Source organism: Mobula birostris, chromosome 25 (genome assembly GCF_030028105.1).
Source record: "Mobula birostris isolate sMobBir1 chromosome 25, sMobBir1.hap1, whole genome shotgun sequence".
NCBI classification, from domain to species: domain Eukaryota; kingdom Metazoa; phylum Chordata; class Chondrichthyes; order Myliobatiformes; family Myliobatidae; genus Mobula; species Mobula birostris.
In genome coordinates, this window is record NC_092394.1 from 39543172 (window position 1) to 39570220 (window position 27049).

The following is a 27049-nucleotide window of genomic DNA, read 5'->3' on the forward strand; positions in this document are numbered from 1 at the left end:
GTTATAGACTTGCCATCTTGCAGCTATTAATTTAGTCTGCTGACTATCTAGATTGCTCGGTATGTTTTTTTTATTTCTCGTCTCTCGTCTCTGTTACAGTGGTTGCTGCTACTATCATACAATAGTCACACCCGTCATTGATCAGATCCTTCCAGACTCGCCCTGCGCTCGTATTCCACACACCGTTACCTTGGTTTCGATCCCAGCCTCGACGGAGGGAAAGCGAGGCTTCTCTGTGTCCATTGACCAGCCCTGCAGTCCCAGGAGCTGCTCCTCAGACCATGGACACACCGTACGGGTCAAAGAGTAAGTGAGAAAGCAGGGAGTCATTGCTGGAACTCAGATAATTTGCATCTAAATATGCTATGAAGTTTTAGTTGGTGTTGGTTAATGTGATTCCCAAGCAATCATTTTTTTTCTGGGTGAAGCTGAGAAAAACTTCAGCGCTGGTCTATAGCAAGAATTCCAACAGTAATGATGCTTTGATTGTGTTCCAGTTCATAGGGTAAAGGTGAGAACAGGATGCTGAATTCCTGGGTGAGGTGGCAGGTGGATTGTGTGATTTTATTTTAATGAAGGACCTAGTTTAAATGATGGATAACCTGGACTTTGGGATTGGATTCAAGTTGCTGAACTACCCAATTTCCATTGCAAATACTCCTGGGAAGTCGGAGGTCTGGATCACATCTGGCAAACGTTAACATGCTAGTGTAGCATTTCCCCTGAAAGCCATAACTCAGAGCTCCATGTGGGACAATGTCTGACTACATCTTGAGATCATTTGGCTGTTAATTATTTAAATTGACAGCAGTGTTTCTCCTTTTGTTACATCAACGCTCTCTGTCTCTCCATATTGGGTGAGAGAAGAAGAAAAAAACAGGAAAAAAATGCCATTTGTTTTTTATGATTTCGAATTTTTTTTCCGAGGTTCATTCTAAGTCAAAATTTGAATGACAATGGTGGGAACATTTTCATTTGTGAATGGCTTTTAGGAGCCATTTGCTACTAATGGCCTTTGCTACTAAAATATAGGAGGAATGATGACACTGCAGTAGTAATTTAATGACCATTTATTTGTTGTTTTAGTGCTGAGAATAGGTTAATATTCCCTAAAGCACCAGGGATAATGACTGAATAGGTTATTGTGGCTGTTTTACACTGGTCTAAGTGCAGATGTGGATTCTGCTTTGCTGTGTACCTGTCGTGGTCAGGGTAGTGTCTGGCACATGGCAGCATTGCTGCCCGCATGTATCTGGTGCCCTTGGCCTGAGTGGTGGAAGTATGATTACACAGTTGCTACAGGCCAACTTCAAGCTTTCGGGCTAGAGTATTCCTGTCAACTGGAGCTGACAGTGCCCGTTTAAGCAAACTTTATCCAGGGTAGTGTTGAATGTTAGCTTTGTTGGAGTATTCCATCACGTTCCTGACCGTTCCTTTGTAGAGAGCCTTGGGAGAGATACACCGGCTACCTGCTGCACCACACACTTGGAAACCTAATACTCAGAAATTGCTCAATCTCTGGAATGAACTCAGTGACTGAGCCTCCAGAGCAGTGAGTGCTGAAGGTTCACCGCCTTCATAGGACATAGGAGCAGAATTAGGCCATTCAGCCCATTGAGTCTGTTCCACCGTTCCATCGTGGCTGATCCCGGATCCCACTCCACCCCATACACCTGCTTTCTCGCCATATCCTTTGACGCTCTGACCTATCTAGGTGATTTAACTTCGTGATCCACAGTGTGTGATATCTGGACTGTTACAAACAATGCCAAAACTTGTATCAGTAAATAGGGAATGAGAGATTCTGTTCTGTAGCATATCAACTCCATTTTTGCATCCCTTCTCTTCAAACTTGCAACTGAGGTGAGTGATCCTGGCCATATAGGTCAAATGCAGCAAGTGACAGTCATAGGTTTCTGGAGGGAAAGGGGTCAACTGTGTAGTGAAGTAACCTAAAGTGGGAGAGTTGGCAGACTGAATGTCCAGAATTGGGAAGTGGAGGTGGGGAAATGAAGACTGTTGTGCTCAAATGAATTAACTATAGTCAAATACTTGTGGGCATCACCTGTGCTGGTTCCCTTCCTCAAAGACTTGCAAAGCCTGATTGCCAGAACCTGTGGGATGTTTTTAATGGGGAATTGGTACAGTCACCTTGGGCTCCTGATGACTGATAACACATTTCTCTGCTCTTTAAATTTATTTTATGAGGTATTAACGAGTCTGGGTTAATATTTCTAATACAGTGCAGTGCCTAGTAATAGCTCGTGTCTGAGGTACTCCTTCTTGAACTGTGCTTGGTTGTCAAAGTTGATGTTTATTGAAATGTGCTTTTGAAGAATTGGGAGATGAGTGAAGAGATTCTACTTATTTTTTTACCCACAAAACTAGATACAGTTTATGGACCTTCATGTAAATGATTATTAAGAAATTTGATCAGACCTTTACCTTGTGGCATTGCTCTATAATGTACTGTGTATAATGGTTAATCTACAACCCCTCTGATGTTGCAGAGTTGATACGGACTGTATCAGTCCAGATGTGAAAAACTCCATTCACGTTGGTGATAGGATTTTGGAAATCAATGGAACACCGATCAGGAATGTGCCTCTAGATGAGGTAAGCTGGGACAAGGGAAGCTGCGGCAGCTTCATTGGTCACCTGAGTCTGCACCTACACTTTTTATCCGAGAGCATGCATTTAAAATGAACATATTAGGTGGTGTTTTTGATTAATGTCATTGCTTAATGTAGAAGGGTGGGAAGTGGGGGAAGGGAGACTTAGAAAGGCAGGCAACATCTGGCAGGAGAGCTGGGGCTGTAGAGGGAGTTTTCATTTCCTTGCACCACAGGAGCTGATTGAGTCTCTGCTGGCTCTCGGAGCCATCACAGAATCCTATCCTCCCATGTGTGTCCTCCTAAACCCTTGCATGACCATTATCTTGCCCCCGAATCTCCCACTGAGCCCTGCAGAAGGGTTAATTTACGTCCGATCATCCTAATAACTTTGTTATTGGCGTGTGAGGAAACTGGAGCACCCAGGTGTGAAGCCTGCGTAGTAACACAAGATGAGGATGGAATACCCAGCTGCTGGGGCTCTGATGGCTGCACTAACTGATGCCCACTTTTTTGTTGGAATACTTGTGGGGCGACTGGAGTGGAAAGACTAAAGCAGTTTTGTGCAGGTGGTGAAGAGCGAATTCACACGTGCTTTGAAGGCTCCAGCTGTCCCAGTTGGGAGAAGGGAGTGGCTTACTCCAGCTTTGTTGAGACCAGTATAATAGAATTAGGATTGAAAGTTCTTTCATCATCTATATACGACACCAAATAGTGAAAGGTGTCAATCATACCACGAAGGGAGGCCAAGGGTATGTGTTCAGAGAGCAGGAGATGACACTGGGCAGGTAACATGCGGGTGAGGGGAGGCATAAAGTACTGTATTATATATTAGAAGGAGTAGAAATGATACGTATGTTGGGAACAATAGAAAATGTCAACTGTGGTGTTGCAGAATATGAGTGATGAACCGTAAGTGGTAAAAGGAATGGGGGATACAGGCTGTAAACTGAGAGGGGAATTGGGAAGGGCATCGTGGTTGGTGGAATGGGATAAACCAGTAATACGTAGACAGGAACGGTGACTGGGTGGATGCAATGGAGTGTGCTGGGAAAGGAAAAAATACTGGAAACACTTAGCAGGTCAGAGAGCATCAGAGGGAAAGAGATAATATTAAAACTGCCCCAGTCTGACAGAGTACCTTCGATTTGAAACATTTAGCTGTTTCTCTCTCCACAGACGCTGCCTGACCTGTTGAGTGTTTCTATCATTTTCTGTTTTCAGATTTCCAGCACCTGTCATTTGTTTTTTCAGAAGAAAACACAGTCAGAATGTATGCGTTGTAGGGAGTACAGCTGGCATGTAATCTATTTGTAACAGTCTATTTACATCACAGCCAGCCACATCAAATGCTTGAACCCTGAGGCTGGGAGTGTTATGACAATGTGACTCTTAACTTCCTCAGATTGATCTTCTGATCCAGGAGACCAGTCGCTTGCTTAAGTTAACCATAGAACATGACCCACACGATCCAATGCTGGAGAATCAAGTGGACACGATCAATCCAGTGTCTGACGTCTACAGTCCACAGAGATCAGGTGCCCCAAATGGAGAAGATAGCACAGTCAAAAAACGTCCCATCGTGTAAGGATACTTAGATTGGAGAATAATGTATACTGACGAAATAACAGATTAAGTACAAATCAAAAACTTTAAATGTAGTCAACCAAGAAATTCAAATATGTAGTGCATGGTATTTAAGCATGTGTGATTGATTTGTGTGTGAAATTGATTGTGGCCATAGAACACCAAATAATGTGATCTGTACACTAGATGTGCCCGAGCGAGCAACATTTTGAACACTTGTGATGTTCCAACTCATGTTCAACAACACATTGCTGATTTCTCTGTAGCTGGCGCGTGGTGAAGATCAAGCAGAGGAGTGCAAGTCTTTAATGGCAGGGATCTGCCTAGTACCTCCGATGTTTAAAGGAATTGGCAGCTTTTCCAGTTGTGTGGAAGTCTACATGTTCATTACACCAGGTAGACACCTGCAGTTGGAAGTTTAGCATTGCCACTGAACATGTTTGAGTTTTATTGCAGTTAGTATTGGGAGCTTTTGCAGTGGTCCTGCTGGGCTTCCGAAGTTAGGAAAGAGGAGCCAAAGGACAGGGTGATTTGCTGGAGGAATCTGAAGTAGGGGAAGTGGAAGTTTCTGATTTAAAGAATCTTAATTCTCAAGAGTCTTGCCGGTGCCACCAATCCTGCCTCCAACTGCTTAAGGAATGTATCTGGGGGCTAAGGTTTTCTAAGCAGATGTGACAGATATCTGGTCTTCTGTACTCAGTGCTCCAGTCATCCCTCTGTGGCACAGCTGCCCTGCCTCTGGAAACGTTATAATGTTAAACCTCAATTCAGACCGTGTCTGCCGTACACCGTACTGCACAGCTTGCTCCGTGTCACTACTTCAGGATATCACAGTGTTCACTAATCAGAGTGGGGCACCTGTTCACCGTTGGAGCAGAGAGTCGGTCATCCCGGCCACATGGATTTCATGGGGTTATGTGCTTCCTGCGTCGTTTTGGTGTTGGAGACTGCAAGTTCTGGGATGTATTTGAAACTAGCATATTCTCAACACCGAACAGAGTGAGTGACTGTCAACAGACGATACTTGCAGTCAGCACTGGCCCCTGTATTTCAGGTTCTGTGTCTGTGACAGGCTGTCGGGGTACAAGTGAATCCTCCTGATTCCTGACTCAATCTGCGTATCCAGTTGTGGTGCAGAGTGCAACTACAACTCCAGCTTCAGTCCCTGGGGGTCTGGATAGTTCCTAAGACCTTGGTGATTCTGCTAACTGGGTCACAAGGTTTCCTTCAGCACACTAGAGTGAGTCATGTTCTAGTTTGTTTATTTTCTGTGTGTGTGTGTGTGTGTGTGTGTGTGTGTATATACACAGCTCACTGTCCATGTAGTGAGTCCTCAGTGGTGGCAGGGTATTCATTAGTTTCTCAGCCTGAGGGAAGAAGCTGTTCCCCAGTCTGGCAGTCCTAGTTCTGATACTTGCGTGCCTTCTTTCCGATTACAGAGATTATGGGATGGGTGTTTGGGATCCTCAACAATGTGTTGGGCTGTTTGTCTAAAACACTCCTGGTAAGTGTCACAAATAGGTTGGGGGGGGGGAGGGAGACCCTGATGATCACCTCAGCAGTTTGTACTGTCCTGTGCAAGGAGACCCTGGTGATCACCTCAGCAGTTTGTACTGTCCTGTGCAGGGAGACCCTGGTGATCACCTCAGCAGTTTGTACTGTCCTGTGCAGGGAGACCCTGGTGGATCACCTCAGCAGTTTGTACTGTCCTGTGCAGGGAGACCCTGGTGATCACCTCAGCAGTTTGTACTGTCCTGTGCAGGGAGACCCTGGTGATCACCTCAGCAGTTTGTACTGTCCTGTGCAGGGAGACCCTGGTGATCACCTCAGCAGTTTGTACTGTCCTGTGCAGGGAGACCCTGGTGATCACCTCAGCAGTTTGTACTGTCCTCTGCAGGGACTTGCATTGCAGCTTCCGTACTACACAACAATGCAACCAGACGGGACACTCGTGTCGGAATGGGGGCGGGGATCTTGTACACCTCAATCTGCTGAGAAAGGCGATGCTGTGCTCTTGACTAATGAGCAGGTGTTGTGGATTCAGGTTGGGTCATCCCTTGTCCACACACCAAAGAGCTCTGTGCTCTTTAGTCTCTCCGTGGCAGACCCAGTGGGGAGTGGTCGACCTGCGGCTTCTACAATAATCTCTTTTGTCCTGTTCATGTTGAGACCTGGGTTGTTGGTTTCACACCATTTGACAAACCTCATTGCCTCCTGTCTGTATGAGGACTCATCATTGTTACTGACGAGGCCAACCACTGTTGTACTATCAGCAAACTTAATGATGTGGTTTGAACTGGATGTGGCAGTGCATCCATGGGCCAGAACTGTGAAAAGCAGCGGGCTGAGCACACATTCTTTTTGGGGGGGTGGGGGGTGCATGGCATGATAAGACAATAAGACATACAGTAGGAGCAGAATTAAGCCATTCAGCCCATTAAATCTATTCTACCATTCCATCATGGCTAATTTATTGTCCCCCTTAACCCCATTCTCCTGCCTTCTCCCCGTAACCTTTGATGTCCTGACGAATCAACCTCTGCTTTAAATGTACTCAATGAATTGGCCTCCACAGCCGTCTGTGGCAATGAATTCCACAGATTCACCACCCTCTGGCTAAATAAATTCCTTCTCATCTCTGTTCTAACTAGGTGTTCCCCCTATTCTGAGGTTGCGCCCTCTGGTCTTAGGCTCGCCCACTACAGGAAACATCTTCTCCACATCTACTCTATCTAAACCTTTCAATATTTGATAGGTTTGACTAAGATCTTCCCCCTCTTCTCCCCACACAATTCTTCTAAACTCCAGCAAGTACAGCCCCAGAGCCATCAAACGCTCCTCGTACGTTAATCCTTTTATTCCCAGAATAATTCTTGTGCATCTCCTCCGGACCCTCCCCACTGCCAGCACATATTTTCTTAGATAAGGAGCATAAAACTGCTTACAATACTCCAAAGTGTGGTCTGACCAATGCCTTTTAACCCTCAGCATTATATCCTTGATCTTCTATTTAAGCCTTTCTGAAATGAATGCTAACATTGCATTTACCTTCCTTACTACCAACTCAACCTGTAAGAGGACTCCCAAGTCCTTTTGCACCTCTGATTTTTGAATTCTGTCCCCACTTAGAAAGTAGTCTGACTTTTATTCCTCCTACCAAAGTGCATGACTGTATACTTCCCTGCACTGTATTCCATCTGCCACTTCTATGCCCATTCTCCCAGCCTATTTGTTCTTCTGCATACTGTCTGCTTCCTCAACACTACCTGCCCCTCCACCTATTTTTGTACCATCTGCAAAATTGGCTACAAAGCCTTCGATTCAGTCATTCAAATCATCGATGTACAAAATGAAAAACGGTCCCAATACCGACCCTTACAGAACACCACTAGTCTTCAGCAGCCAACCAGAATAGGCCTCCTTTATTACTACTCTTTACCTCCTGCCAGTCAGCCAATCTTCTCCATGCAAGTATCTTTGCTGTAATACCATGGGCTCTTACATTGTAAAGTGGGCTCTCGTGCAGCACCTTGTCAAAGACCTTCTGAAAGTCCAAGTAAACAACATCGACTGACTCTCCTTTATCTATCCTGCATGCTATTTCCTGGAAGAATTCCAACAGTTTAGTCATGTAAGATTTTTCCTTAAGGAAACCATGCTGACTTTGGCCTACTTTTTGGCCTCCAAGTACCTAAAACCCCACCCTTAATAATGAACACTTCGTTACACTGTATTCCATCTGCCTTAAGGAACCTTCCCAACCACTGAAGTCAGGCTAACTGGCCTGTAATTTCCTTTCTTCTGCCACTCTTCCTTCTTAAAGAATGGAATGGAGAACCATTCCAGAATCTATTGATTCTTGAAAAATTATCACTAAGGCCCCAAAAGTCTCTTCAGCTACCTCTTTCAGAACAGTGAGGTGTAGTCCATCTGATCCAGGTGACTTATCTGCTTTCAGGCCTTTTTACCTTCCCAAGCACCTCCTCCCTAGTATTAGCAGCTGCACTTGTCTCTGCCCCGACACACTCGAATTTCTGGCATACTGCCGAAAGACTGATGCAAAATATTTATTCATTTCATCCACCATTCCTTTGTCCCTCATTACTACTTCTTGAATGTCATTTTACAATGGTCTAATATTTCTCTCCTCTCTCCTTTATTCTTTATAGATCTGAAAAAAAACTTCTGGTATCCTCTCTTATATTATTGAGCAGCTTACCTTCATATTTAATCTTTTCTTACCTTATGGCTTCTTAGTTGCCTTCGAGTGATTTTTTTGGAGTTTCCCAATCCTCTTAACTTCCCACTAATTTATTTTTATATTATATGCCCCCTCTCTTTTGCTTTGATGCTGTCTTTGACTTCCCTTGTCAGGCATGATTGCCTCATCCTCCCTTTAGTCATGCTCGTGCTCATGTTCATAGTCATACTTTATTGATCCGGGGGGGGGGGGGGGGCGGGAATTGGTTTTCGTTACAGTTGCACCATAAATAATAAATAGTAATAAAACCATAAATAGTTAAATAGTAATATGTAAATTATGCCAGGAAATAAGTCCAGGACCAGCCTATTGGCTCAGGGTGTCTGACCCTCCAAGGGAGGAGTTGTAAAGTTTGATGGCCACAGGCAGGAATGACTTCCTATGACGCTCAGTGCTGCATCTCGGTGGAATGAGTCTCTGGCTGAATGTACTCCTGTGCCCACCCAGTACATTATGTAGTGGATGGGAGACATTGTCCAAGATGGCATGCAACTTGGACAGCATCCTCTTTTCAGACACCACCGTCAGAGAGTCCAGTTCCATCCCCACAACATCACTGGCCTTACGAATGAGTTTGTTGATTCTGTTGGTGTCTGCCACCCTCTGCCTGCTGCCCCAGCACACAACAGCAAACATGATAGCACTGGCCACCACAGACTCGTAGAACATCCTCAGCATCGTCCAACAGATGTTAAAGGACCTCAGTCTCCTCAGGAAATAGAGATGGCTCTGACCCTTCTTGTAGACAGCCTCAGTGTTCTTTGACCAGTCCAGTTTATTGTCAATTCGTATCCCCAGGTATTTGTAATCCTCCACCATGTCCACACTGACTCCCTGGATGGAAACAGGGGTCACCGGTACCTTAGCTCGCCTCAGGTCTACCACCAGCTCCTTAGTCTTTTTCACATTAAGCTGCAGATAATTCTGCTCACACCATGTGACAAAGTTTCCTACCGTAGCCTTGTACTCGGCCTCATCTCCCTTGCTGATGCATCCAACTATGGCAGAGTCATCCGAAAACTTCTGAAGATGACAAGACTCTGTGCAGTAGTTGAAGTCTGAGGTGTAAATGGTGAAGAGAAAGGGAGACAAGACAGTCCCCTGTGGAGCCCCAGTGCTGCTGATCACTCTGTCGGACACATAGTGTTGCAAGCACACGTACTGTGGTCTGCCAGTCAGGTAATCAAGAATCAAGGTAATTAGAATACTGTACTACTTTATCATTGGGATGTACGCATCCCGGACCTTCCAAATTGCCCAAGAAACTCCAGCCATTGCTGTTCCGCCATTATCCCTGCTGGTGTCCCCTTCCAATCAACTTTGATCAGCTCCTCTTTCATGCCTCTGTAATTCCCTTTACTCAGCTATAATACTGATATGTCTGATTTTATCATCCCCTTCTCAAACTGCAGGGTGGATTTTATCATATCATGATCACTGCCTCCTAAGGGTTCCTTTACCTTAAGCTCCCTGATAGAGCTCTAGATGTTGCTGCCAGCTCAGACTGGCTGTGGTTTTTCCATCAAGGAGTCCAAGATCCAGTTACGGAGAGGGGCATTGAGTCCCAGTGAAGACAATTTACATGGCAGCCTCTGAGGGATGATCATTGTAAACGCCAAGCTGGAGTTGATGAATAACATCCTGGCGTGATAGGCATCGTTTTCTTGGTGGGACTGGATGGAGTGAAGGGCTGAGGCTAGGCATCATCAATGGACTGATTTGAGCGGTAGGCGCACTAGAAAGGGTCCACTGTAGCTAGAAGGTGTGATTTATTTTTCTTTTTATATATGATTCATTACCAGCCACTTAAAGCACTTCATTATTGTTGAAGTCAGTGCCACTGGGCAATAATCATTTAGGCCAATTTCTGTTGCTCTCTTGGGCACCGGAACGATGGTGCCTGCCTCGAAGCCTGCAGAGACAGTGGACTGTTTCAAAGAGATGTTAAAGATGTCTGTTAAGACTTGTGTTAGCTGGGCTGCACAATCACTCAGTGCCTGGCCCTGCAGCTTTGCATGGATTTACCCTGGATGCGGCAAATCATGCATCGAAGGCTTTGGGCCTAACAGGAAGGGTGGTGTCACTGTCATTGATACTTGGGGTGGACTTGTAATCTTTTATGGTTTGTATTGTCTGCCACATGCCTCGCGCGTCCCTGGTGTCACAAAGCTGCCTGGGAATTTTCTGTGAGCAATCACACTTTGCCTTCCTGCTGGCACGGGAGCGTGTGCCTCCTACTGACCATCAAGTGGTCCTATCCCTGATCCGAAGGCAGCATCTTGATCCCTAAACTATAGCAGTGTGGTGTTTAATCATGGCAACATCCCTGATGCATTGTCCTGTGTAGCTGTCACCGATCCCACCCATTCATCACTGTTGGCATGATGATCCGTAGGAAGCCGTCTCTCTGATTACGTTCCTGTCCGAGCTTTTGAAACAGACTTGCAGCACTGAGGCAGCACCTTCTGGCCAGGTCCTGATCAAACTGGTTTGAATCGTTTACCCAGCGGTCTGTATGCAGGGTTTAGCAAAATGCATATGTGCTCTGAGTATCCAAGGTGAGGGCTTGGGGCAGTCTTGTGGGCTCCATGAATGTTGGTGAAACCAGGTCTAGTATATTCTCTCGTCTGTTTGTGAAGTTGACATTCTGGTAGAACTTTGGTAGGACTGCTTTTAAGTTGGCACGATTGAAGTCACCAGCAACAACGAAAGCCCATTGGGGTGAGTGGCTTTGAGGTCGCACATGGTGCCATAGATCTCCTGTCGTGCTTCCCCAGGATTAGCATGGTGAAATGTAAAAAGCAGCAATCATGGCAGTGAACTCCCTTGGTAAGTAGAAGGGCCTGCACTTCACCTTTTTAAAAACTCCCTCTGCAGTGAGCAGTGGGCCTTCACTACCGGGGCGTTCCCACACCAGTTCTTATTGACATAGATACACAGACTTCCTCTGCAGGTCTTGCCAGAGGTCACAGTATTTGTCTGCCCAAAAGGAGACTGGGCCTCCTAGCTGGATAGCCAAGTCTTAAGTGGTGTCCTGAGGACATGTTTCTGTCAGGACTAGTCTCCCTCCTAACGCAGATGCAGGTAATCGATCTTATTTTCTAGCGATCGGACGTTAGAGTAGAACTAATTTAACAGACTTGAGAGCACAGACCTTGCCTGCTGCAGTGGTGGGGAGGATGAGCAGTCATGAGAGGCCATTTTTGTGTGTGCTGTCATGGTACCTCTAGTGTCAGTACTTGTGTTGCAATCGATGAAGAGACCATGGTTGGTCCCCGGAGTGTCAATGAGAAGTTGGCCATCACTTCCATGCTGGAAAACGTGGGTTCCAGGCTCAGTGCAAACACTGTCCAAGGACGGGCTAGGCATTGTCCCATGCAGTCTGGAGCCCATCTCATCTTCCTGACACAGCTAGTGGGCAAACCACCCCCTGAAATGGCACACGTGCTGCCTTTTCGCCCCAGGCCTGGGGGTAGTCCAGCTCTTCCAGGTGGCTTCGCCGGAATCTGCAGAAGCAAGCTGCCTTGTTCTAGGAAAATCAAGGAAAGAATGCAACTGTTTGAGTGTGTGTGTGGTATCCTTTGCATGATTAGTGTGAGATGTGCGTGGGATCTAGAGTCGTGTGAAATGTTGAGGACCATGGTCATGTGATGGTGGGCGACCCTTGCAACTATGTCCACTTCACAAAGATACCCGAGACCTCCTTTCTATGTGCAATGACCATCCAGCAGCTGAGAAGATAATGTCTCTGGAGCAGCTGAAGATCTGGTACATCACAAGCAGGCTTGAGGACCTTAATGAAGCTGTAATTATGTAAATCCAGCTGCAGTAATAACGAAGGAGTCTGCTGTCTGTGACAGCGATAGCCATTGTGTGGAACATCTGATCAGCAGTGTGGATTACATCCATCACAACTGAGCATCACTGAACTGCTAACGCAGGTTGAATTTGGCAAGCACGGCAAACGTTGAATGTTGCCTTTTATATCTTCACATAATATTTTCAATCCAGCTGGGAAGGATGAGGGAGAAACCTCTCAAGCTGTATCTTCAGAATTTGTTAGTACTCAACATCTGCTGTAGGACGATGTGCACTCTTTCCCACCACAGACTTAATTTCAGAGCGGATTGGAGCCAAAGTAGTATCTCATTGCACGAATCCTCTTAAACTTCCTCTCTGCAGTATAACTCTCATCTTGGAGTGTTTCACACCAGTGCACGTTCTGCTGTTTAAGGCCTGCCTTCCTGTCCTTTGCCTATACTGCAAGTTAGTGACACTTCTGCAAGTCATTTTCACAGGGGAACCAGCAATGAGAAACTGGGCTGTGTGTGGTCTACATGCACAGATCACGTTATTCAGTGTTAAACGATCACAATCAGTTTCCAATAATTGCCATTACATTGTTATTGTTGTTGGTGAGAACACACTAAATTTTGAACAGGAAGACTCAAAGAACCTTAATGTTATAATTTTGTAGCTTCTATTACACCAAGTTCCGCTAGTATGTTCTGTGTCACTACTATCCAGTAACAGTGATTCAACTTCAAGGCCTTATTCTGGAAAATTGTTTCAGCATCTGATAACCAGTGCCAAATTCAAATATGGGGACAGTCCCATAATCTGTAGGTCCTCATTGGGGCCTGATTGGATACTAATGAGTACACTGTGCTGATTGGTCACTTTAAAAGATAGCATTGAGGTTTGAAACAATGATAGTAAGAATTGCATTCCACATTGCAGAGTTTCAGTAGCTTGGGGGAAGGACAGGGGTGTCGTGTGTGTGTGTGTGTGCGCGCGCGCTTTGATTAATATGGATTCGATCTTGCAGAGTTTAATTTGTTGGTCCACTCTAAAAGTCATCCATTATAATTCTTTATCGACTTCCAGGAGAAGCTGTAGTATTGATAAATCTCCCAGGGCAGGATCACCTGTCTCCCAAAAGAAAGACTTGGGCCGCTCTGAGTCCCTGCGGATTGGCGCCAAGACGCATCGTATCTTCCGTCCCTCGGACCTGATCCACGGCGAAGTGCTGGGGAAGGGCTACTTTGGCCGGGCCATTAAGGTAAATCAATCCCCAGCCCCTCTCTGGAATGAGCTTTCAGTCTGCAGTAGGAAGCATTAGTTTGGAGGTCACACTGAGCTGGGCTGGTTTATGCAAATTGCACAGTGACCCATCACTGACTCTTCTGCTAACACAGAAGTCTGGGAGAGTTACATCTAGTCTCATTATGATTATTTGTGCTTTCCTTCCTGAAGTATTGGAAGACTTGACTTCTGGTCCATGGGAGGCGAGAAGATACATTTTTGTCAGTGGAGGAAACAGAATTAAAATTAATACTATGCAAATTAGTCATTTTATAATAGATATTTTTGTATTGTGTCTAAATCTAATGTCCTTTCCTATCTACCAGCCTTTTTATTAGATCGGGAGGGAAGTTCAGCTTTCCAAGGTGAGGTGTAGAATTGACCATGGTTCTCTGCTGGTCTTCCATTCGACAGATGATCAGCACCAAGGGCAGCCTTCACTCTCACTGGTTTACAGCCATACACGTGCATGGTTCAATGGCAAAATGCTCTGTACAAGGGTGACATAGAGTGCGGGGGTCTATTTGACTGCTGTTCTAAGTGTTTAAAGCTTGGTCCTCAGAAGGAAATGTGTGTAAACCCAAAACATCCTTGCTTTTTATGCAACTTTGCTTAATTGCCCCATGTTGCAAAAAATGAAACTTTAACTGAAAGCCCTTTAAAACTGTAGGCTTTGTTCCTCTAGATGGGACCCTGTTCAGCAATATTCAGGGACATTGCGAATAATCCAGTCCAGTTTTCGAACAATTGCATTGTTACAAGCAGAGGCACAGAATGGACTGAGATGTAACTTACTGAAATGTGAGATTAAGTGGTGGTGGGGATGGGATTTGGTGCACGTGCTCTTGTTTACATCGGTGGTGCTGAGGTCGAGGGTTGAGAGCTTCAAGTTCCTAGGAGTGAGCATTACCGACGAAGTGTCCTTGTCTAACTGTATAGGCGCACAGTCAGTAAAACTCACCAGTACTTATTCCTTAGGAGGCTAAATAAATTTCACTTGTTCTCTGACCTCATCAATTTTTATCAACGCACCAGAGAAGGCATCACAGCTTGGTATGGCAATTGCTGTGACAGTGAGTGCAAGAAACTGCAGAGCTGCAGACAGCTCTGTGCGTCACGGAAACCAGTATCCACTCCATGGATGCTGTCAACAGTTCTCGCCGCCTCGGTAGATTAACCACCATAAAGACCTCGCCCACCCTGGGCATTTGCTTTACTTCTCCCTTCCACTGGGCAGATGAAAAATGTAAAAGTGTGCGCCAATGACAGCTTCTCTCCTGCTCTTATAAGACTGTCGAATGGTACCCAAGTACAATATAATGGACTGGCAATCTCTTTCATGACAGCCTTGCAGCTTATTGTCTGCCCACACTGCACTTCCTTTAGCTGTAACTCTTTATTCCACATTCTGTTATTGTTTTTCCCTTGTTCTGTCTCAAAGCATTGACGTACGGATGGCGTACACAACCAAGTTCAGCATTGTCCCTCGGTACATGTGACAATAATCAACCAATCCTGAGGGAAAAGGCATCAGTGAAGACTAACTCTCAAAATGATCTCAGAATTTAATATGAAATTTACCCCACACCTGATTATCAATCTATGTCCTTGTTTATACTAACAAGAGAAAAATCTGCAAATGCTGCAAATCTAAGCAACACACACAAAATGCTGGAGGAACTCAGCAGGCCAGGCAGCATCTACAGTGCGCGGGGGGGAGTGGAAGAACAGTTAACGTTTCAGGCTGCGACGTCGACTGTACTTTTTCCTCATAGATGCTGCCTGGCCTGCTGAGTTCTTCCAGCATTTTGTGTGTGTTGCCCTTGTTTACACTGCTTGAAACAATAAAGGACATTTTATCGTCAGTGTCCCTCAATCCTAAAGTGGTAATCAGACATTGTTTCAGCTCAAATTATCTGAAAATATTTTATCAAGGTCTTAAATTCCACTTAATTAAATGTTTCAAGTGGTAAGTAATATTATAAGTACAACTTCCCATCTTGTCAACAAATAAATTAAAACCTTCAGCCTGATTCTCCAAACTTTCTTCCAAATATGTTAATGTACATACAATCTAAATGTAATCTTATTTCCACTGGGAACAGTAGTTCTTGTGTTAATATTCATTGTGTGTGTGTATAATTGCCTACCTGATCCTTCATTCAGTAATTCAGGTTTGTGTTGAAGGTGCGCCCAGTGCAGCTGTGTCCATTTCCGTCATCGCGGTTCCTTGTTTTTTGGACAGGTGACGCATCGAGAAACTGGAGAGGTCATGGCAATGAAGGAACTGATCCGATTTGATGAGGAAACACAGAGGACCTTTTTGAAAGAGGTTGGTAAATAAGAGTTTCGCTTTTGCAGTGAGCACAGCAACATCTGTTTGGAGGTTCACTGTCCTTTTAAATAACAAGATCCTGTTTAGAGGTTTGTGTACTCCTGTGTATGATTATGCAGGTACGATTAGACTTGTTAAAAGCTCTGAAGTGGCAAGTGAAACAAACCTGTTTGGCTTACTGGAACTATGATGGGTGTATTTTTTTTAAAATGGGAGGTCTCTTGAGTCTTTTCCAAAGTAAAGTGCTATCGTGGTTGATTGGATCTTTGGCTGGAGCTAAACTTCACTGCCAGGTTTCCACAGCCCTTCACATGCTTGTGGTGCAAAACCTGCCACCCTTCAGAATATTCTGAACAATTCAACATTGCTGCTGCCAGGGATGGAGCTTTTCAAAGATTCATTTGGTCACCTGGTGAGGACCTCAGAATTGAGGCACCAGTTACACTTGGTTATGTGATTCACTTCACGTCTTTCAAGAGCTATGGCTCCTGAAACAGATAATCTGTTCCAGCTCTTTCATGGAAGAGATGCCACATCTGGCTGAATCACTAGCCTGTAATGTGGTGTTGAGAATGTTGTGTCAGCGTCCCATGGTGGCTCAGCACGAATGACAGAAGCAGCAGGCCACCTGCCTGTCCTGTTGGGCACCTCCCCCTTGATCATTGGAAGAGGCAGCCATTCCCACATCTGGTCACCTCGTCAGAACCTCAACCGCATAACTGGAGTGGTAATAAATCACCCGTCAATCCTAAGGGGTAGCTCAAGGCAGGATCAACTGCAGGCTTGCATTAATCTTATTCTTTCAAAGTTTTACACTTGCAGCAACAAATGTTTACAAAGTTACCTTTGTACTGTAATAAAGTTAAATGTTTTCCATCCAGAGGTCTCCTGTCAACAGCAATGTACAAATAACTGTGGGTTTTTTTAAAACCATGACATTTAATTGCCTTTGTAATACTGAATGACGGCAGAATTTCTGATCTAATTTGGAAAGTTTATAATGTTTTGAGAAAAATATTCCACCTTGATGCGCAGGAGTGTGAAACCACCCCCAGAATACAGGAAGTGACCGTTCTTTACTCGTCTCTCTATAACATGCTGTTTATAAAGCCTAAACTTTCCCTCTGAAAATTAGGTTAAGGTGATGCGCTGTCTCGACCACCCGAACGTTCTCAGGTTTATCGGTGTCCTTTATAAAGACAAGAGGCTGAACTTCATTACAGAGTACATCAAAGGTGGAACACTGAGAAGCATCATCAAAGATTTAGTAAGTGACGATGGAGCACCAGAGTGTACCGGGTTACTCTAGGGCTGCAGTAAAACCGTGAGCTGCAAATCAGTTAAAGTTGTGTTGGGCCTTTGCCTGAGTGCTCTGTGCCCATGTTATTGAAAGTACCAACCTTCTAAAGCAAAATGTCTCCAGCAGAACTATCCACATGTCATAAACTGTGGGCAGACTAATGGTGCAATTATCAAAAACTCTCCTGATGTTTAACATATTGTAAACTGCTGTTTAACTTTCAGTTTGAGTTCTTTAACAGCTTACCAAATAGGAAAGGGGGTCACTGCTTACAGTGTGGGAGGAAAACTGATTCTTCTCCCTACCATGCCGTTTGACACAGTATGGATTCATTAGAAGTAAGAGTATTAACACACTGTGGTAGGAGTTGGTTTGGAACCTTTTTGTTTGGTGGGGGCAGTGCGTCATGTTCATGGAAGTTGCTTCCCTTGCTTGTACTCAAGTGGTCACATCCCAACAGACAGTTTGCCTGGCCCTCAAATAATAAGAGGAAGTGATTAATTTCCCCACAGTGTTTTGAGGGCAGGGCTGTGCACGGGATATATTTTGTTAAAAATGCTGTCCATGATCATTTACATACAGGGCCTGATGCTTGTTTTAGGTGAACAGCTGGGTGCCGTACATTCTCCGACCAGTTGCCTGTCCTGTCGTTGAACTATGGACTCTGCCCGTAATATGTGTCTGATATGTGACATTTGACACCTTTTCCAAGGGTGTTTATCAGAGCATGATACGGACATGTGTTCCACCAACCTGTCTGTACTGCTTCAGTGAACTTCGTTAATATCCACAACACCCAAAATCTCTCCTCTCAGGAGAGTAAAATGCTCCACGATTTTACTGGCCTTTGGTGTTATATTTGTCCAACTTCCTTTCTTACTCTCCGTCTGTAGTATCACTTTCCATCTGCCCTTGCTGCTGAGACTTGCTGGAAAATGACATGGGTTGGTGAATGCAGTTAGCCAGTTGAAGTACGGGGAGCTGTTTTATTACAGTAAAAGCTTAAATATAATAACACTGGGGCTTTCTTTGTTTTCTGCCTCCTGTAGGACACTCCATTACCGTGGGATCACCGAGTGAGCTTTGCCAGGGACATTGCCGAGGGAATGGTAAGTCTTGGGACTTGTGGAGGATCAAGTTGGATTACTGCAGATTAAATTCAATATTTAGACCCATCCAGAGAGGGTTAGCACAAGAAAGAATCCACAGTTTGTAATAACAATAATATTGTTTTGTGTGTGTGTGTTTTTGTTGACTTATCAGCAGATCTAGGTTAGGTTATTCACTAGGCAACTCTTAATTAAAGGTCTCACTTTAATGTCTCTGCACAAACAACATAACTATGTTGACACCAGGCCAACAACTTACAAGAAGAATTCTAGAATCTCCTGTTGTCCAGACGATTGGTCCTTTTTTCCCCTCCCAGCCCCTGCACTAGTTAGTCTCCAGAGTTCTCGCCACTTTGCATTTGAAGCCCTTCATTCTTAGAGTCTTTCCTTATAAGTTCAAATGTTGCGTTTTGATTTTGTTGGCCTAAGGTCATCTGACTGATCTGTGTTAGATTCCCATCGGATGTAGTCCAGACCAGTACTAACTTATTGTCCTCCTACAAGTGTAATTAATGTCTCTTTGTTCTGAATCAGCTGGCTGCTAGGCTCAAGTTACTCAGTCCAGACACAGACTCCCTTATTCATAAACCTACATGTTCCATCGTACCAAAGAACACCTCTCAAATAACTTCTTATTTGGAAATTTTCTCTAGTTCAGCAGGTTATCAGGAGTGTAGCTGTGTCAACTTTAAAGCACTTTGATAGAACTATTCCTGAGCAAAACCAGTTCACAAAACAGCTCACAAAATGGAGGTTACAGAGCAGCTTCACAAAATGGCCTCCATTCCTTCAAGCACTTGGCAAGAACAAAGTCGTCTGGTTTGTCTGCTTCTACTGTCCTTGACCCATTGGAGCTTTTACTAATTTCCCTTCATAAAATTCCATGGGAAAGCCAATTCTAAGAACACTGATATTTTATGGTATCTGTAGCTCTGCAGAAGACTTTGCTACTGTAGATAACCTAGAGCATTGTAGACAGATTTTACCTGGGCATTGTAGGTAGGTTAGCCTCCACCCCCATCGCATTTGGAGGGGTGCTTTATCTCCCTTCTTCCCCAAAGTTGTATAGGAGACACAGGCAAGTAAACTAAAGGAGACATGGCTACGTTTTCTTAAGCTCTTCATCTACCCTCCTGTGTTTTTTAAATTTCAGTCCTATCTGCATTCCATGAACATTATCCACCGAGATTTGAACTCCCATAACTGTCTTGTGCGAGAGGTAAGCATCTGCCAGGTGAGGTGTGAAAGGATCTGCTACAATGTGCAGGTGTGGGGATATGTTGCATGGCCTTTTGGGTGGAATTACCCTGAATATTCTTGCAGCGATAACACATCTCCTGGGCAGCAGGAACACTGCATATGTTCGTGTGCGGGGAGAGGATAGAAGTTGCTGAAGATTGTGGTCCCTGCCCGAAGAAGTGTTGAGGTAGGGTGATGTATTAGACACTCCCAAGTGATGATGGTCACTCTGTGCCCAGCACCTAGCCAGCAAAGGAAGCTTGCTACCCACTGGAAGGGAAGAGTGGTAGGCAGGGTCTGTGATAGATCCATATTGTGTCTGGAGCCGTACAAACAGCAGATCTTTATCCAGAGACCAGAAGGATCTAATGGGTGAATCTCCATAAAGTCATGTTTTAATATTCATAGTACAAAGGTTATAGCAGGTCATTGACTATAATTTCAATAGCCATTGCAGAGTTTACTTAAATATTTTGTGTGTAGACAAATGATTCCATAGAATTACATATCCACAGCTGTTGCACATTTTGACTAAGAAGACCAGCTCTGAATGTGTCAACAGCTTTGTTGTGATTAGGAAGTTTGTCAATATTCCTAAAGCTTTTGAGGATAAAACCCTGTTCTGTGTTGTCAGGACTGATTCTCCAGATATACAAGAATACCAAGTATTAATTTGCAGAACAAATAAGCCAATGACTATGTTTGTGACAAATAGCAAAATGGCCAGTCCTGTACCACCTTTTGATCTGTTGCAGTGGTGCAGAATATCTTAGCTGAAGATGTCTGATGTCTGGTTTGATGTAGGGTAGGCTAATTAAAACAGCCCTGTATCCAGTGCCTACCAGAGCGCCTCATGGCATATGGTTTCCAAGCTACGTCTCCAGTGGCCTCTGGCTATGAGTTCCCAGCCTGCTCTTCAGCATTGCTGTTTATTCATGCAATTGTTCTTAGAATTTCAAAACTAATTACAGCTTAGGGTTTATTTATGAACAGTTTGAAGACTGTATCAATGGCTACTACCCTACAATACTTAACTGTTCCTGCTTCATCTCCCTCAGCCAAGAGGGTCTAGGGTAGGGTTTCCCAACCCGGGGTCCATGAATCCCTTAATGGTATTGGTCCCTGGCATAAAAAAGGTTGAGAGCCCCTGGTCTAGGGTGATGGTGGCTCCTACACATTACCAGTGTCAGGCCAGTGTGAAATGTCTGTGCATTGGTTATCCCGATTCGGGAGGATCGCTCGGGCTAGAGTGACACTGCTATGGATGATGCATCAGGACCAACAACGGTCTCTGCTTGGTGGGGTGGCGAACGAGGTGTTGACGGTTACTCGGATGACTGTTTCTGGTGCTGTTTGGTCTTTATCGAAGAACGATTAATTGAAATCTTTTCTTGACTTTTTTTTCCCCCAGAATAAAACATTAGTAGTGGCAGATTTTGGACTATCTCGACTGATGGTCGATGATAAGAAGCAGGAAAGCCAGTCCACCATGAGGAAGCAGGACAGGAAGAAGCGCTACACTGTCGTGGGAAACCCTTACTGGATGGCTCCAGAGATGATCAATGGTCAGTGGACAACTTGTTCTCTCCCCCTCCCCCCCCCCCTTCCCCGAAGTTATCCATTCATTTATCCCCCAGGCTTCTCAGCATTGTGATTAGCCCATTACCTCACCCACAGGTCTTCTCTATATGTGAGCAGTGATGACTGGCAATCCTGTGACTACAGGACGTAACCTTTCCCCAGGTGACCATTTGCCAGCAAGAATCTGTGGGTTATGACTGAGAACAAGGGAGTCCAGCTTCATTATTCACTTCATCCTTTCGGCTGGCAGTCAGATTGGTGGGGGGGGGGGGGGGGGGTGGTTGAACGTGGAGTTTCCTGGGCTTGGTAGCTGACCACATATCAGTCCAATGGGCCTTGGGGAGACTTCATGGACTCTTTCCAATCAACAGAATAAATTGTGTTTTAACATGATTTTTTAAGCAAGTGAAATAACAATGGCTAAATCTTATTTTAAGTCATTATTATAAAGAGAGTCTCATTCCCTTAGCCTAACCAAAGTTACAGGTTTCAGATTTAGTTTCTGGTCTGATCTGTGGTGGAAAGTTGACCTCCGATATAGAGCACAAATTTAAATACCACAGTGTTTCCATTCCAGGAGAGCTGAGCACATTGCAGAGTCAACTGCAAACCATTCTACTCTAGCCTATATTATTATTTTCAGACAAGGAGCACAGCATGGGAAGAGTATCAGCCGGTGCAGCCATTCCTAATGCCTCTGATTCTCTTCAGTGCTTGCCTCAGCCTGTGAAATTTGTGAATTGATCAGTGCTCCCTCTTCTGGTCAGCCTCTGGTAATGCTGGAGAGCTCCCTGGATCAGCATTCTGCACTCAGATATCTGTTTCTTGCCTGCCGTCTTTTATTTGTGCTTTACTTAACTTCTGTTAGAGATTTTCACTTTTTTAAAATTATTTTCCCAGGAAAAAGCTACGATGAGAAAGTTGACATCTTTTCATTTGGGATTGTGCTATGTGAGGTAAGGAACCGACAAGCTGCCGTGTTTCTGACTGAAGGCTGGGACACTGTTGTCATGTAGTCCTGATCAGTTCTTTAAATGTGGTAGAGAATTCTAACCAGGATATTGTGTTAATTTATTAGTTAGAAGAGCTTACAGTCTTTCTTTAAAGGAAGCCCAAAGCTTCCCATTGTTTTTCCAGATTTTTTTCTCCATTGTCCCAGTATGATTGGCATTACGACCCCAAACAACTGAAGCAAGAGGCTTCTCCCTTAAATCTTAAGTAAAGGGGGAATATTAGGAAAGGGTAAAGTTTAAGAGAATAAGAAGAGCCAGTTTTGTGGCCTTGCTTTGCATTGTATCAGTTAGGAAAAAAATAATCGAAATTTGAATTATTTTCTGCTATTTTGAGGGAGAAAGGAGACACTAAAATGATAGAACTTTAGAACCGAACCAGTATAGCATTATTACAGCACACAAGGAAACCATGTAGCCCATACTGCAGGTAACAGCAATATATTCTGGGAGGAAAAGCCTATGCTGCTAATGGCTGGTTTAAATCCATTGATGCTAATTCCATTAGTCAGTGTTTCCAGAAACGGCCATGGATGCTGCCTGATCTGCTGAGTTCCTCCAGCATTTTGTATGTGTTTCTATACTACCTTAACCTCAAAATAATCCCAAGCTCAGACATAAAGATCTCGTCTACATGAAAGGATGCTGGGTGCTTGAGCTGTTTGCAGCTTCTGTTTTCAAAAGTTAGGAAGGTAGTAGTTAATAGATCAGAGGCAGGATTAGCAGAGATTGCTGATTGTACAAATAGATGTAACATATAAAAGATAAGATGGACCTATCATCAACTTGGTCACCGTGTTGGTTGTCAGGAGCTAAATTCCTAAAATTGTGTGATTCAGCCCTGGATTTGCATCTTGCTAAGCATTTTGAGGTTTCCAAAAGCAGCTGTTTGAAGTTGGGTCTCAATTTTAGGAGTGTCTGATTCAACGTACTAATGGAATCTAACACGTTGAAATCAAATAGTTTCAATAGGGTTTATTTGTGTGATCAAGCTCTCTGAGGACATTGGCCTTATTTTTTTTTACTTCCTCTTGTTTAAGCTGATTGGTAGAGTGAATGCAGACCCAGATTACCTGCCCAGGACAACAGACTTTGGTCTGAATGTCCCAGCGTTCTTAGACCGATACTGTCCTGAGGATTGTCCAACTGCCTTCTTTCCACTTGCGGTTATGTGCTGTGACCTGGATCCTGAGAAAAGGTAAGTCTGTCTTTCATTGAGTGATCTTTGGTGCGGATTTTGGGTTGTGCAGTGACTGAGCCACAGGGTGGAAAGGCTTGGGCCACATTTGGAGATGGTTCAGTTCATTAGGGAAATTGGGATGGAAGGACTTAAATAGGGTAAAGTTGGGGTGGTAGAAACAAAAATTACCTTGTTCTACATTTGCCCTGAATGTGCTCCTCTTTTAAAGAGTGAAGATTTAAATAGAGTCCAACCTGGGAAGTTTTGAGCAGCTTGTTGAGATAAAAGGATTTGAAATGCCACTGCAATTAGTGTAAAGGTTTAGACACTTGTGAGATGTCTCGATCTGCGAAACCTTTGGACCAAACAGTAATTAGCCAGATTGTATAGGTCCTATTTTATTGTGAACAGACATACCTGGCAATGTTCCACATAATAAGGTAGATGACCATGTAACTATACTGAAACAGCTTAGGTGATGGTGCATCTAGATTTAGAGGACTGGTTTTTAGCAAAGTTGAGATGTTACATGCTCCTATAGACTTGGCTGTTTCCAGTATCTTCACATGTAGAGTGAACTAAATTGGCTGAAGTGAAGGTCTTGGGTAGACCTATTGTCACTTCTGGCTACACATGTACTGAATGCCTCAGCTTTCTCCTGAGTAATTGCATGCTGGACCCTGCTATCATTGAGATGGAGATGTCTTCCTCACGTTAGCCGTTTAATTATCCATTGTTGTCATCGTTATGTGCTGTGTCATATGTCGTGTAACCATGGTCTCATAATTGGCAAATTTTCTACAGAAGTGGTTTGTCATTGCCTTCTGGGCGGTGTCTTTAGCCCCCAGCCATTATCAATGCTCTTCGGAGATTGTCTGCCTGGTGTCAGTGGTCACATAAGCAGGACTTGTCATGTGCACCAGCTGCTTGTAGAACCATCCACCACCTGCTCCCATGGTTTCACATGATCCTGATCAGGGGGCTAAGCAGGTGCTACACCTTTCCCAAGGGTGACTTGCAACTAGCGGAGGGAAGGACCCCCTTATTACTACCTACTTTGGTAGAGACGTAGCTCCAGTCTGCCAACATACTGGTTTAATATAGTTGTACTGCAGAACTTCACTGTGACCCATTGGTTGGGAGAATAAGTTATCAATTGCTTGCTGACTTTCCTGCACTCTTCATTGAACCTGGCTTGACTGTGATAATAAAATGGGGGATGCACCAAATGTGCTGTGCTTTTGCAATGATGACAATCTGCAACATTTCATGATGCCTAGTTTAGCTGCCGGATCTGTCATGAGACTAACCCCTTAAGCACGCTTGTGAAGCTGTGCTCATCTGTATGTCAATTGAACTTTGCTTTTCTTCTTGTCATCTTTTGCTGGTTGCTAAAAATCTCCCAGTCTTCAGCCTGTCCCTAATCTGTACAACACGACGTGGCTTTTTGAATTTGAAACCATCCTTGGATTCCTCAGCCATGATGGTCAAATCTCACAGAGCCTTCCTCAAATGACTGCCCCTACTGTACTGGTCACCCTGCAATCCGCTTCATTCTCCACTTTTGCCATCTCTGTTATAATTGTCTGTCATTTCAAGATACTGGTTTCTTACCATCTAACAGAATTTGAAATTTCACTCATCAGAATTGAGTTTCTCAGCCAATATCATTTCTCACCACTGCAGTGATCTTGTCCTTGGGTAACAGCTCCAGCCCACTTCTTTACCTTTCTGCTTGTCTTTCTGAAATGCCAAGTACCCCTGAACATGCAATTGCCTGGTAACCAGACCAGGAACTGAATCCTTGTAAAAGCAGTGAGCCGTAACAGTGTTTCTATACTTGTGCCATCGGCTTACTTACTTTGTGAATATTGTGTGTATCTGCATAAGGAGCCTTTAATTTTAATTTATTTTCTTTTACTTTGACTTTGGTACATCCTGCCCCTCCCTGATGCTGTGGTTTATTGTTATTCTTTCCATTGTTCTGCACTGTTGTCTCGTCCTGTCTCTTTGCCGTCTTCCATCTCCAGCTTAGCTTTTCTCTCTCATTCTATCCAAAGGTTCCCCACTTCTCTCAAGTTGAAATCCTCCCCAAGAACACTCACCTAACCGTGTTCTCCCCATTCCGGTTGAGGTTCAATACATCTGGCTCGTTGGTATGTCACTCAGAAACAGCACCAGTTCCTCAAGGATGTGAAAACCTCCTTCCTACACCATCCCTCCAGCCACAAATTCATCAGCACTAACCTCTTCTAGCATGTGGCAGGAAATCCAGGGATTACTGCCTTTTTTTTATATAAAGGAAAAAAAACCCTTTTCAGTCATAGAATAAAACAGCATCAAAACAGTCCCTTCATCCCAACTCATCCATGCTATTTAAGGCGTCTACCTAAGCTCGTAACACACAAAATGTTGGAGGAACTCAGCGGGTCAAGTAGCATCAATGAAGGGAAATGAACAGTCAACATTTTGGGCCAAGACCCATCATCAGGACCCTAGTGTCCCCATTTCCTCCTCTAACTGTGTCATTGATACTGAACTGGACCAGGTTTCTGGCTGTGTAACCACTTTCTCTGAGATGCTCTTGAGCTGTATAGTTACATGTCAGAGTGGAGTCACGTTTTATGACCACAGAAACTGTCTCCGTAACTATTGCTTGCCCAGATTAATCCTTTGGACTTGAGCCACTCATGGCCCACAACTGAGAATCTGAGGAAGGTAGTCAGGAACTCTTTGCCTCCTAAACTGCCGAAAGTCACCCGTTTCCCCTGGGTCTACGTCCTGAGTGACCTTTCTAAATGTATTGTCCATGGTTTCACAGATAAAAACCTTGCCATGGTGTTATACAGTGCACTAATAGCCACTTCAACCCTACCAACGGAGGTGCCATCCTGAGCTAGTCCAGATGGCCTGTACTTGGCCCTTATCCTTCTTAATATTTGACTGTCCATGATCTTATCCAACTGCCTTTTAAACATTGTGATTGTACCATCCTTTACCACTTCCTTTGCCGTTTTGTTCCATATACCTATCGCCTTTGTGTGGAAAATGTGTACCTTGGGTCCCTATTTTAAATCTTTCCCCTCTCATCTTAAATGCCCAGGGTAGGGGTGAGTCTAAGACCACCCTACACCGAGGGGGAGAAAGACTGACCATCTGCCTTATCTAGGCCGTCAAGATTTCATAATCTCCTCCACCCCTCAGGCGTGCTTTGGTTGAGGATATGGTATTTGCTAACTAGACCACAGAGTGGGCTGACAAAACTGTGGCACTTGTGCCCAACTTGGCGCATGCAAAAAATTGTGTTAGTACATGCCATGTGGTGCCACCTCGCGATTCTTTAAACCCACCCGTAATAAAAAGATCCATTATGATGATCTTTACTACCAGATGCATGATTTTTTTTACAGCCTGAGGGCAGTGAGATGTTTTCACAGGAGACGTCTCACGCTGGCTTGGTACCAGCTGGACTATTATAAGAACACGGGACATTCAATGATACATTTTGAAATCCTGGCAGACCTGGTGTACATAGTAGTATTTGGATAGTAAACGGCTGGGCCGATTGACATTGGCTTCGTTCTGCTTATGTTTTTCCTTCTGTTATTTGTAATTGAACACTTGATATTCAGTGATAATAACAGTATATACTCTATATAGTTTAGCACATATTAAAGTGAGCCATTACTTTCAATGATGAACTTGGTCAAGTCGAATTATAGGAGTAAGTCGTTTGGGCTCACGTTCTCA

The 27049-nt window shown here is 44.3% G+C and overlaps 1 protein-coding gene across 2 annotated transcripts in view; it reads left to right on the top strand.

The window, feature by feature from the left end:
* The window catches only part of limk1a (LIM domain kinase 1a), a 60914-nt gene that overhangs the window by 31797 nt on the left and 2068 nt on the right, over positions 1 to 27049 (top strand). For both annotated transcript variants that reach the window (XM_072242981.1, XM_072242982.1), the window contains 11 exons: positions 100 to 306; positions 2511 to 2616; positions 4018 to 4196; positions 13348 to 13522; positions 15791 to 15877; positions 17016 to 17147; positions 18230 to 18289; positions 19443 to 19508; positions 20940 to 21093; positions 22010 to 22065; positions 23160 to 23317. In XM_072242981.1, the coding sequence (XP_072099082.1) occupies positions 100 to 306; positions 2511 to 2616; positions 4018 to 4196; positions 13348 to 13522; positions 15791 to 15877; positions 17016 to 17147; positions 18230 to 18289; positions 19443 to 19508; positions 20940 to 21093; positions 22010 to 22065; positions 23160 to 23317 (1380 nt within the window). The remainder of the gene's footprint in view (positions 1 to 99; positions 307 to 2510; positions 2617 to 4017; positions 4197 to 13347; positions 13523 to 15790; positions 15878 to 17015; positions 17148 to 18229; positions 18290 to 19442; positions 19509 to 20939; positions 21094 to 22009; positions 22066 to 23159; positions 23318 to 27049) is intronic.